This window comes from Elephas maximus, chromosome 7, assembly GCF_024166365.1.
Source record: "Elephas maximus indicus isolate mEleMax1 chromosome 7, mEleMax1 primary haplotype, whole genome shotgun sequence".
NCBI classification, from domain to species: Eukaryota; Metazoa; Chordata; class Mammalia; order Proboscidea; family Elephantidae; genus Elephas; species Elephas maximus.
In genome coordinates, this window is record NC_064825.1 from 121,591,448 (window position 1) to 121,604,860 (window position 13,413).

The 13,413-nt window shown below is 39.0% G+C and overlaps 1 protein-coding gene across 1 annotated transcript; it reads right to left on the bottom strand.

Moving 5' to 3' along the window:
* On the bottom strand, positions 1 to 954 carry LOC126080624 (olfactory receptor 5A1-like). The gene has a single exon (XM_049891807.1). It carries the CDS (start codon positions 952 to 954, stop codon positions 1 to 3), a length of 954 nt encoding a protein of 317 aa, XP_049747764.1.
* Positions 955 to 13,413: the final 12,459 nt, after the last annotated feature.

The following is a 13,413-nucleotide window of genomic DNA, read 5'->3' on the forward strand; positions in this document are numbered from 1 at the left end:
TTAATGTGTTGCTCTCTTTATTACCCTCTTGAGGGCCTCTTTGATCCCCTTGTTCCTCAGGCTATAGATCAGAGGGTTCAACATGGGGATAAGGATGACATAGAACACTGATAGCACCTTGTCCTGCTTCCTAGAGTGGTTAGAACTGGGACGCATGTACACAGAGAGGGCTGTTCCAAAGAAGAGGGTCACAGTTGCCAGGTGGGAGGCACAGGTATTGAAGGTCCTGGCACTGCCTTTGCCTGAGGATATTTTCAGGATGGAAGCTGCAATGAAACCATAGGACAAGAGGGTAACAAGCAAAGAACCAAGCACAACAAAAATGGCTTCCAGAAGAAGAATTATTTGACTGATGAAGGGATTGGAACAAGACAAGGGAATAATCTGAGGCAAGTCACAGAAGAAATGTTGAATGATATTTGGCCCACAGTAGTCGAGATTAAAGCAAGACACTGTTTGAGATAAACTAGTAAGGAAACCACACACATAGGCCCCAGCGACCATCTTCCCACAGAGGCCAGGGGCCATGGTGGTCGAGTACTGCAGAGGGCTGCCAATGGCCACATATCGATCATAGGCCATGGCGGCCAAAAGGCAGCACTCGGTCAGACCCATCCAGGCCTCAACAAAATATTGAGTGGCACAGGCAATGAAGGAGATCGTTTTTTCATCTTTGAAGAAGTCTGAAAGCATCCTTGGGCTGATGGAAGAAGAATAGCAGATGTCTATAAGTGAGAGAAAACTTAGAAAAAAGTACATGGGTGTGTGCAGGTGGGAGTCCATCCTGATGAGGAGGATGAGACCCAGGTTCCAGATGAGAGTCACCAGGTAGGTCCCTAGAAATATTGGAAAGAGAATGCTTTGCAGCCTTTTTTCATCTGAGAGACCCAGAAGAACAAACGTGGTCACAGAGGAGTGGTTTCCATTCCATTCCATCGGCCTGCTTGCTGCCATCTGCTGAATAGAAGATGAGAGAAGAAATGGCTTTATTTCTTCCTCAAAAAGAAAAAGAAGCACTCTTTATTTCTCAGTCATATAGCTGGCTAATTGTACAACTTTAAATCATCCGTGCTGAGTTATTCTGTGCCATCCATACACAATCACCAACTTGAATTGAGAAATTCTCTTGGATATATATTATCATTGGGTTTGGGGAAAAAAGGCAGTAAATTGCCATCATTAGTCCATTATCTCCCAAAATGTCTTAATATCATGTTTTCTCATGCCAGATGTTGCAAATATGTGATTCTTTCAAGTAAGGCCAAATTAGGAAAATAGCGGTGAAACAGAAAGACTCTGCCCAGGCATGGCTCTACTGTTAACTAGATGCTTGGGAGGAGTTAATATGTAAAATATGTCAAGGGAAGTGGAAGGAGGAGGTACTATTTAAAATGTCTTTGAGAACCAGAACTCGATTAACTTATAATCAAAAAGCACTGATGATCCTGTAACATCCTTTCTGCTTTCACAATGTAACAGAATGGTGGGAAGAGTCACTCACTAAAAAGCACGAGCTTGGAGATGGAGTGATTTAACCAATTTAATGACTCTAGGAAGGCTCCTGAGAAGTGACATAAGACAAGGTTGGAAGGGTCATGAAGCTCCCTTTCTTTCTGGAGAAGCTTTTTCTTTCCTCACATCATCTTAAGAGTTAGATTGTCTAAGACAGTGATTTTTTACTTCTTTGTGTCTCTTTGAAAATCTGATGGAAACTCTGGATCCTCTGCTCAGCAAAATGCAACCACTTACCAATTTTGCATACAGTTGTATTGGATTTGGAGTTACCCTGAAGTCTACGGATAGTTACCAGGTTAGAGAATTTTCCTACAGGGGAGAGTGACACAGAATTACTTGAGCGTCATGCTTGGGCAAAGGGCATGGAGATTGGGAATCTGAGGCATCAATAACAAAATCATTATGTCTCTTCACATAGATACCTTTCCGGTAAATAGAGACAAGGGATAACACTGACTGACTGCCAAGGAAATAAGTCAAGCTGGAGGAGATTTAGTCCCTTCTAGAAAAAAATGAGAAGCTATTAAAATGTGTGCTGGTGTAACTGAATGACAGGAAAATCTGAGACTTGAGATGGTGGCTACTACAAAGCTTGTATCCACAGATGCCTAAAGGACAAAATTACTGCAGCAAATCCTATCATATGCAGAGAACCAAGTTAAACCAGCGTTAATCTTAGAGACATCTTTTAATCATCACATTTTTTTCTGCCACCTCAGATTCTATAATTTCTAATCAAACCCCCTTTTTATTTGCCTCTAATTTATCAGGAACTGCTAAACTTTCTTCTTTTGTCTTGAATAAAGCTTATCTTGGGATAGAGTTTGTCTTGGCTCTTTCTTCAGCTCTTTCTCACACCATTTTTGGCATAAGATATTCCTCCTTCCCAGTCTTACCTACATTTGAAGCTTCTTAGCAAATAAAAACAGAAGAAAATGGAAATAGAAAATGAAAAGGTTGTGCCTTTGACATGCTCCTTTTCTTTAAGACATTTCAGCAGCAGTACTTCCTAATATTTGGGTGGCACAAATGGTTAAGTGATCTACTTCTAACTGAAAGGCTCGTGTTTCAAATGCACTCAGAAGCGCCTTGGAAAAAAGACCAGGCAATCTGCTTTTGAAAGGTCCTAGCCTTGAAAACCCTGTGGAGCAGTTCTACTCTGCAACACTTGGGGTCACTATGAGTCAGAATTGACTCAACAGCAGCTGGTTTAAAGGAGCCCTGGTGATACAGTGGTTAAAAGCTCAGCTGCTAACCAAAAGTTTGGCAGTTTGAACCCAGCAGCTGATCCTTGGAAGCCCTATGTGGCAATTCTGCTTTTTCCTACAGGGCCACTATGAGTTGCAACCAACTCACAGGCAGTAAGTTTGGTTTGGTTTTGGTTTTAGTGGCACAAAGAGTTGACATTTGACTGCTAACCTGAAGTTTGGCAGTTCGAATCCACCCCGAAGTACTGTAGAAGAAAAAGTTTTGTTGATCTGATTCCATTAAGATTACAGACCCCTCCCCCAAAATCTATGCAACGGTTCTACTGTGTAATACGTGGGGTCACCATGAGTTGGAATTGACTTGACAGCAACTAACAACAATCCTTTTATATCCAGCTCTAATGGGGATCGGTTCGTTTTTGAAAAAGATTAATATGTAGGTAAGTCAGGAAACAAAATCTGAAGAGCTTCATCTACTAGGAAAAATGAGAGCAAGTTATCTGCTAGAAGACCAAGAATTACATTTACTCTTAAATAATGGTCCCCGGCTTCTGCTAGAAATTGACACTTTCACCAAGAGTTGTGTTGGACCCACTCACTCAGGAATCCAACTCCTCACAAAGTCACCTGTGGATTGCTTAAGTTTGGCTGTTTAAAAGGAACATATTGGGCAGTAGAAGCCCCTCAAATAAAATCCACAACTGTTTTTCCTGGGTCTATGTTTTCCCACCTATTTCAAACACTAAGGAAATTATTCAGTTTTTCCAGCCCCCACTTTATGCTAGACTGTATTGACACAGCTTATGTTTTATACTATCCTTCTACAGGTTTGATTTTCTAGAAGTGCCATCATGGACGATGGTCTCCTATGATTTCAAGACAATGACACTGAGTTACTTGTAAATCTCTGAATTCTGCCTGTATCCTAGGCCCTCGACATTCCTTAGGTGACTCACCTAAGAGTTCTGAAAAGTGTTCCTCTCCTGTGATCCAACTCCTTTTTCTTTGTGGTGTACCCAGATATTCAGAAACGGTGAGCAGAAATTTCAACTTTTAGGCTCTGAGAGCTTCCTAGTTCACCTGTACTCTGAGATGAACACAAAGCCTATTAGCCTCCTCCCTCAGAAATGATCCAGCTATGGAAGAAGATGGCTTTAAATGCTTAAGAACTTTCCCCCATCACATTTAAAAAAGGAGTTGAAAGCACACTGCACAACAAAGAAGGGGCAATTAAAACCATGTGGGTTGTAAATAACCACCCTCCTGAGTGATACAAGGGTGATCAACCTCCTTAATTGGTCCCTTGCTTTATCTCCAAGATGTCCCTTCAGGATGATAATCTTTTGAGACATTTTGAAATCAAGGAACCTTCCTTTCTGATTGTCTCTTTATTCCCAAGGAAGAATCATGGGGCTAATAGAGAGGTCATTTCCAACCTTGTTATCTGTGAAACAATTTTGTCATCACAGCATAGGAACACTTCTCAGATTTGTCTGGGAAAGACACCAGGAAGCAGCAAACATCCAGCAGCTATGAATCAGACTTTCTGCAGTAGAGGGAGTCCCATCTCTCTTTTTTCTCATTTCGAAGCAAGTTGTTAGTTTTCAGTGGGAATCATGGAGTGGGTCATATTCAGAAAACCTTACCAAGACTTAGAATAGGGAAGAAGAAACTACACATCTAGCTTCTTTATCTCCCTTGGCTCTAGCAGATTGTGTTTAATGACGTAAGAGTAGGAGAGGGAGATGGAGAACAGAAAATGAACATATGAAGAAGGTCAGAGACAAGGAGAAAAAAAGGAAGAGTTGAGAAAACTATGTAGGACACTTAGAAAAGGTAAATAACACTCAATGTTCCCAAAACACAAAGTGAAGTAACACTTCTACCTCCCTCAATCCCACCTTTCTATCTTCTCTCACATTTGTACAGGAAGTTTTTGATGCATGGCCCCAAGACACTAAAGAGAATGAAGGCCTTGTCATGTGGTCTTCAAGTTTTGTTTTTTCTTTGAGACAAAAACCTGGAAACTACATGGGAAGATTTCAAAAGGCATCTTGAGAACACAAAGTATTTTTTTTATTCAAAGACCTGGAGTTAGAAAACCAAAAGGGAAGAAGAGGCTTGGCATTTCTCAAGCTGAAAGAAATGAAGAAAAAAATTAATGTCATAAGTTGCAGTACTGAAAGATTCTATGGAGAAAATATTGAATGATGCAAGCGTCATCAAAAGAAGATGGAAATATACAGAGTCACTGTACTAAATAGGATCGGTCAAAGTTCAATCATTTCAGGAGGTAGCATATGATACAGAACAGATGTTCTTGAAGGAAGAAGTCCAAGCTGCACTGAAGGCATTGATGAAAAACAAAACCCAGGAACTGATGAAATATCAGTTGAGATATTTCAACCAACGGATGGAGTGCTGGAAGTGCTCACTCGTCTTTGCCAAGAAATATGAAGGACAGCCGCCTGGCAAACTGGCTGGAAGAGATCAATATTTGTGCCCATTCCAAAGAAAAGTGATCCAACAGGATGCAGAAATTGTCAAACAATGTCATTCATATCACGCACAAGTAAAGTTATGCTGAAAATCATTAAATGTGTTTCCGGCACTACACTGATAGGGAGCTGCCAGAAACTCAGGCTGCATTCATAAGATGACATGGAATGAGGGATATCATTGCTGATGTCAGATGGATCATAGCTAAAATCAGAGATGATCAGAAAGATGTTTACCTGTGTTTTATTGACTATGCAAAGGGATCCAACTCTGTGGATCAACAACAAATTATGGGTTACATGGCAAAGAATGTGAATTCCAGAACTCTTAATTGTGCTCATGAGGAACCTGTGCATAGACCAAGAGGCAGTCATTAGAACAGAACAAAGGCATCCTGTGTGTTTTAAAGTCAGGAAAGGTGTGTGTCAGGGTTGTAAGTTTTCACCATACTAATTCAGCCTATATGATGATCAGATAATCCAAGAAGTTGGATTGTATGAAGAAGAGCACGGCATCAGGGCTGGAAGAAGACTCATTAACAACTTACAATATGGAGATGATACAATCTTGCTTGCTAGAAATGAAGAGGACTTAAACCACTTACTGATGAAGATCAAGAAGTATAGCCTTCAATATAGATTAAATCTCAAAATAAATTTAAAAAAAAATCCTCCCAGGTGGACTAGTGAACAACATCATGATAAATGGAGAAAATACTGAAGTTTTCAAGGACTTCATTTTACTTGGTTACACAATCAATGTCCATAGAAGCAACAGTCAAAAAATCAAACAAGAGAGGCAGAGCCAACATGGGTGCTGTAGACTGAAGCACCGTGCTGTCTCTCTGCAGCAAAGACTCAAAAAAACTAAGTTAAATGGATAGAAGCATCAACCCTGGAAGCCTAAGTACCAAATGAAGGAATAAAGAACTCGATCAAACACTGAATGGGATGAGAAACTTAAAGAGAACATGGAACAGGGAGAGCTAGAGAGTGGAAGTTCTATACCAGCTAACGTGGGTGGATTCACCTTCTTGGGCTACAGCCTCCAAAGAACTCAGACAGGGAGTACAGGAAGGCAACTTCGTGGAGCTCCCAGCAGGAGACAGAGCACCCGCTAACCAAGGATACATGCTTTTCCATCCCCCGCCCTCCCATCAACACTGTTCCCACTGCTTGCCAACAGGCCAGGGCTGCTCAGCCTGAGAGATATTAGCTCACAGCCGCCAGGGTCTACCCCTCCCCATCAGCAGGCCCCTCAGGCCCCATTTTTTTTGTTCATTTAATTGGTTGGTTTGGGTTTGAATTTAGTTTGTTTATTATTATTATTATTTGGCTTTTTTTTTTTTTTTTTTTTTTTTTGCTTCTCTAGCACCGTGTGCCATCCCCTCCCCTTCTTGACAGGCTATGATTTTTTGGTTTGTTTGCCTTGTTCTTTGTGTGTGTGTTTGTTTTTTTAGATTTTTTAGCAATTAAAAAGGGAATAAATGGTGTAAGTATAGAACTTTCAAATGTAGAGGAAGTCAAGGCATTATCTAGTAATAAAAGACTGACATAAACTTAGGAAGATAGAGGTAAATTTCTAGGTAACCACAAAGAAAGTTAAAAATCTACTCATCAAAAGAAAGAAGAAAAACATAAAGACTCAATAAACACAAAATCTACGAAAATGAAAAAAACAAAAAAAAAAGCCAGAAAAAAAAAAAAAAGGAATTCAACACAGGAAGGTAAGAGGTACAAAGAAAATGTGAGCACGACCAAAAAAAAAAAAAAAACCACTCCAAAATGACAGCAATAAATTCACACCTATCAATAATCACCCTGAATGTAAATGGCTTAAATGCACCCATAAAGAGACAGAGAGTGACAGAATGGATAAAAAAAATAGGACCCATGAATACGCTGTCTACAAGAGACACACATTAGAAACAAAGACAAATATATTAAGAATCAAAGGATAGAAAAAAATATATCACGCAAACAGCTACTGAAAAAGATCAGGAGTAGCAATACTAATCTCAGATAAAAGAGTCTTTAAAACAAAATCCACCATAAAACACAAAGGAGTGAATTATCTAATGATTAAAGGGAGAATCCACCACGAAGACATAACCATAATAAATATCTACACACCCAAAGACACAGCTCCAAAATACATGAAACAAACTCTAACAACACTGAAAAGAGAAACTGAGAGTTCAACAATAATAGTAGGAGATTTCAACACACCACTCTTGCTTGGTGAAGGACAGAACATCCAGAAAGTCAGCAAAGATGCAGAAGAGCTAATGGCCACAATCTACCAACTCAACCTCCACCCAACAGCTGCAAAATACACATTCTTTTCTAGCTGAAGGCTGTGGTCTTTGATCTTCACCAGTAAGTGCTTCAAGTCAAGTCCTCTTTATTTTCAGCAAGCAAGGTTGCATCACCTGTATAACCCAGGTTGTTAATGAGTCTGCCTCCACTCCTGATGCCCCATTCTTCTTCATATAGTCCAGCTTCCCTAGTTATTTTCTCAGCATACGGATTGAACAGGTCCTGTGAAAGGCTACAACCAGGATGCACACCCTTCCTGACTTTAAACCATGCAGTAGCACCTTGTTCTGTTCAAACGACTGCTTCTTGATCCACGTACAGATTCCTCATGAGTAATTAAGTGTCCTGAAATTCCCATTCTCTGGAATGTGGGCTTCTTCCTTCAGTACCATTGGTTTCTGATGACATGTTACCTCCAGAAATGGGTGAATGTTGACCAATTTTGGGGGGTATAGTGACTGTATGTATTCCTTCCATCTTCTTTTGATGCTTCCTGCACCTTTTAATATCTTCCCCGAAGAACCCTTCAGTATTGCAACTCGAGGCTTGAAACTTTTCTTCAGTTCTTTCAGCTTGAGAAATGTGGAGCATGCTCTTCCCTTTTGGTTTTCTATCTCCAGGTCTTTGCACATGTCATCATAACACTTTATGTTGTCTTCTTGAGCCACCTTTGAAATCTTCTGTTCCGCTCTTTTACTTCATCACCTTTTCCTTTTGCTTTAGCTACTTGGAGTTCAAGAGTAAGCTTCAGAGTCTCTTCTGACATCCATTTAGGTCTTTTGTTTCTCTCCTATCTTTTTAATGATCTCTTGCTTTCTTCATGTATGATGTCCTTTATGTCATTCCTCAGCTCCACTGGTCTTTGCTCATTAGTGTTTGACGAGTCAAATCTATTCTTGAAATTCAGGTGGGAGATACTCAAGGTCATACTTTGGCTCTCATGGACTTGTTCTAATTTTCTTCAGTTTCAACTTGAACTTGCATATCAGTAATTGGTTATCTGATCTGCAGTCAGCCCCTGGCTTTGTTCTGACTGATGATACTGAGCTTTTCCATCACCTCATCCCACAGATGTAGTCAATTTCATTCTTGTGTATTCCATCTGGAGAGGTCCATGCGTATAGTCACCGTTTATGTTGGTGAAAAAAGGTATTTCCAATGAAGAAGTTTTTGGTCTTGCAAAATTCAGTCATGTGATCTTTGGCATCATTTCTATCATCAAGGCCATATTTTTCAACTACCAATCCTTCTTTTTTCCAACTTTTGCATTCCAATCACCAGTAATTATCAGTGCATCCTGATTGCATGTTTGATCAATTTCAGACTGCCAAAGTTGGTGAAAATCTTCAATTTCTTCATCTTTGGCCTTAGTGGCATATGGATATTATCTTATCACTGACAGTGTTGTACTTTAAAAGAAAAGAAAAGGACATAAAACATTAGCTACACAACTTGAACTAATAGAAAGAGAACAGCAAAAGAAACCCACAGCCACCAGAAGAAAGGAAACAATAAAGATCAGAGCAGAAGTAAATGAAACAGAGAATAGAAAATCAATACAAAGAATCAACAAAACTTAAAGTTCGTTCTTTGAAAGGATCAAAAAAATAAAAAATACCACTGGCCAAATTGACAAAAGAAAAACAGGAGAGGACACAGATAACCCAAATAAGAAAAGAAATGTGCAACATTACAACAGACCCAATTGAAATAAAAAGGATCATAACAGAATGATATGCAAAAACTACAACAAATATGAAAATCTAAAGAAAATAGACAAATTTCTAGAAACTCACTACCTACTCAAATGAACACAAACAGAAGTTGAAAATCTGAACAGATCCATAACAAGTAAGGAGATTGAAAAGGTAATTAAAAAAAAAAAAAAACTCGCAACAAAAAAAAAAGCCCTGCCCAGATGGCTTCACTGGAGAATTTTACCAAACATTCAGAGAAGAGCTTACACCAGTACTACTCAAACTATTTCAGAACATAGAAATGGAAGGGAGGGATATGCCTGAATTCATTCAGTGAGGCCAGAACAAAACTGATACTAAAACCAGACAAAGACAGCACACAAAGAAAGAAAATTACAGACCAATATCTCTCGTGAATATAGACGCAAAAATTCTCAACAAAAATGTAGCCAGTGCAATTCAACATCATAACAAAAAATAATACACCATGACCAAGTGAAACTCATACCAGGAATGCAAAGATGGTTCAAAATTAGAAAACCAATCAATGTAATCCACCACATAAATAAAAGAATCACATGATCATCTCAATTGATGCAGAAAAGGCATTTGACAATGTCCAACACATTTTTGACAAAAATTCTCACTAAAATAGGTATAGAAAGGAAATTCCTCAACATAATAAAGGGTATCTATACAAAGTCCAAACCAATAGCCAACATCGTTCTTAATGGAGAGACACTAAATCATTCCCCTTGAGAACAGGAACAAAACAAGGGTGCCCTTTATAACCACTCCAAATTAACATTGTGCTGGAAGTCTTAGCTACTGCAATAAGGCAAGAAAAGAAAAGAAGGACATCCAAATTGGTAAGGAAGAAGTAAAACTGTCCCTATTTGCAGATGATACGATACTATACATAGAAAACCCAAAAGATTCCACAAGAAAACTACTGCAATGAATGGAAAGATTCAGCAGGGTAAAAAACCAAACCAAAAATCAAATCCAGTGTCATTGAGTTGATTCCAACTCATAGAGACCCTATAGGATTGGGTAGAACTGCCCCATAGAGTTTCCAAGGAGTGCCTGGTGGATTCGAACTGCCGGCCCTTTGGTTAGCAGCCATAGCACTTAACAACTATGCCACCAGGGTAGCATGATACAATATAGACATTCAAAAATCAGCTGGATTCCTATACACCAAATAAGAGAATGATGAAAAGGAAATCTGGAAAAAAATACCAATTACAATAGCCCCTAAAAAAAATAAACCTAAGAATAAATCTAACCAGGGATATAAAAGACCTATACAAAGAAAACTACAAAACACTACTGCAAAAACAGTACTGCAAGAAACTAAAAAGACCTACAAAAACGGAAAAACATACCATGTTCATGGATAGGTAGCCTCGACATTGTGAAAATGTCAATTCTACCACAAACGATCTACAAATACAATGCAAAACTGGAAGTCAATCTGCAAAAAAATGAAAGAGGACCCATACCTCACATCATACATGAAAACTAATTCACAACGGATCAAAACCTAAATATAAAACCAAAAACCATAAGGTCACAGAAGAAGAAATGTGGTCAACACTAGAGGCCATAATACTCAGCATTAACAGGATACAAACCATAGTTAACAATACACAAACAACAGAAAATAATCTATATAACTGAGATCTTCTAAAAATTAAGCACTTATGCTCATCAAAAGACTTCACCAAAAAGTAAAAAGAGAAATCTATAAACTGGAAAAAAAAATTGGGGTGTGACAAATCCAACAAAGGCCTAATCTCTAAAACCTACAGGAAAATCTGACATCTCTACAACAAACAGACAAATAATCCATTTAAAGAATGGGCAATTAAAGGATATATGAACAGCCACTTCACCAAAGAAGACTTTCAAGCAGGTAACAGGTACATGAGGAAATGTTCTCAATTACTAGCCATTAGAGAAATCCAAATCAAAACTACAATGAAATACCATCTCACCCCAACATTACTGACATGAATCAGAAAAACAGGAAATAACAAATGTTAGAGAGGCCACGGGGAGATTGGAACCCTTATGCACTGCTGGTGGGAATGCAAAATGGTACAACCATTTTGGAAAACAATATGGCGCTTCCTTAAAAAGCTAGAGATAGAAATACTATATGTAGAGATAGAAATACTATATGACCCAGGAACCCCAACCCTAGGAATATAAAAAAAAAGCCTAGAGAAATAAGGGCCGTCCCACAAATAGACACATGCACACCCATGTCCATTGCAGCATTTTTCTCAATAGTAAAAAGGTGGAAACAACCTAGGTACTCATCAACAGATGAATGGACAAACAAACTATGGCACATACACACGATGGAATACTACACAACCATAAAGAACAATGATGAATCTGTAAAGCATCTCACAACATGGTTGAATCTGGAGGGCACTGTGCTGAGTGAAATAAGTCAATCACAAAAGGACAATTATTGTATGAGACCACTACTATAGAAACTCCTGAAAAGGTTTACATAAAAAAGAATCTGAGGCGGGGCCAAGATGGCAGACTAGGTAGACGCTACCTCTGATCCCTCTTGCAACAAAGACTCGGAAAAACAAGTGAATCGATCACAGACATAACAATCTACGAACCCTGAACAACAAACACAGATTTAGAGACGGAAAACGAACAAATACGGGGAAGCAGCGACTGTTTTCGGAGCCTGGAGCCAGCGTCCCAGTCAGGCGGCTTCATTAACATTGGAAGTTCCTGAGCCAGAGGGAGAACGGCTCCAGCTCCGCGGTGGCTTTGCTTCCCCCCCCTTTTTTTTTTCTTTTGGTCTTTTCCTAACCCACTCTTCCGGCCTGAGAGAAGGAACCACAAAAAACCCAAGGACCAAAAATCCAACCCTAATTGGACTAAAAACACAGAACCAGCTACAGCCAAGCATATATGATCCAAATCTCAGACTTTCATCCTTACAGGGAAAAAGGTGGCAGTTATAATCCAAAGGCAGTTCTGTTAGGGATCTGACTGCATTTTTTTTTTAGTGGATTTTCTGGAAAAACTAGTTTCCCAGTGATGGCTCGGAGACAGCAGTCGATATCAAACCACATAAAGAAGCAGACCATGACAGCTTCTACAACCCCCCAAATAAAAGAATCAAAATCTTTCCCAAATGAAGATACAATCCTGGAATTATCAGATACAGAATATAAAAAACTAATTTACAGAATGCTTCAAGACGTCAGAAACGAAATAAGGCAAACTGCAGAAAAAGCCAAGGAACACACTGATAAAGCAGTTGAAGAACTCAAAAAGAATATTCAAGAAAATAGTGGAAAAATTAATAAGTTGCAAGAATCCGTAGAGAGACAGCATGCAGAAATCCAAAAGATTAACAATAAAATTACAGAATTAGACAGCGCAATAGGAAATCAGAGGAGCAGACTCGAGCAATTAGAATGCAGACTGGGAAATCTGGAGGACCAGGGAATTAACACCAACATAGCTGAAAAAAAATCAGATAAAAGAATTAAAAAAAATGAAGAAACCCTAAGAATCATGCGGGAGTCCATCAAGAAGGATAACTTGCGGGTGATTGGAGTCCCAGAACAGGGAGGGAGGACAGAAAACACAGAGAAAATAGTAAAAGATCTCCTGACAGAAAACCTCCCTGACATCATGAAAGACGAAAGAATATCTATCCAAGATGCTCATCGAACCCCATTTAAGATTGATCCAAAAAGAAAAACAACAAGACATATTATCATCAAACTCGCCAAAACCAAAGATAAACAGAAAATTTTAAAAGCAGCCAGGGAGAAAAGAAAGGTTTCCTTCAAGGGAGAATCAATAAGAATAAGTTCAGACTACTCAGCAGAAACCATGCAGGCAAGAAGGGAATGGGACGATATATACAGAGCACTGAAGGAGAAAAACTGCCAGCCAAGGATCATATATCCAGCAAAACTCTCTCTGAAATATGACGGAGAAATTAAGATATTTACAGATAAACACAAGTTTAGAGAATTTGCAAAAACCAAACCAAAGCTACAAGAAATACTAAAGGATATTGTTTGGTTAGAGAACCAATAATATCAGATACCAGCACAACACAAGGTCACAGAACAGAACATCCTGATATCAACTCAAATAGGGAAATCACAAAAACAAATT

Coding starts and splice junctions, on each gene's coding strand:
- LOC126080624 (XM_049891807.1), bottom strand. CDS start 954: ATGGCAGCAAGCAGGCCGATGGAATGGAATGGAAACCACTCCTCTGTG.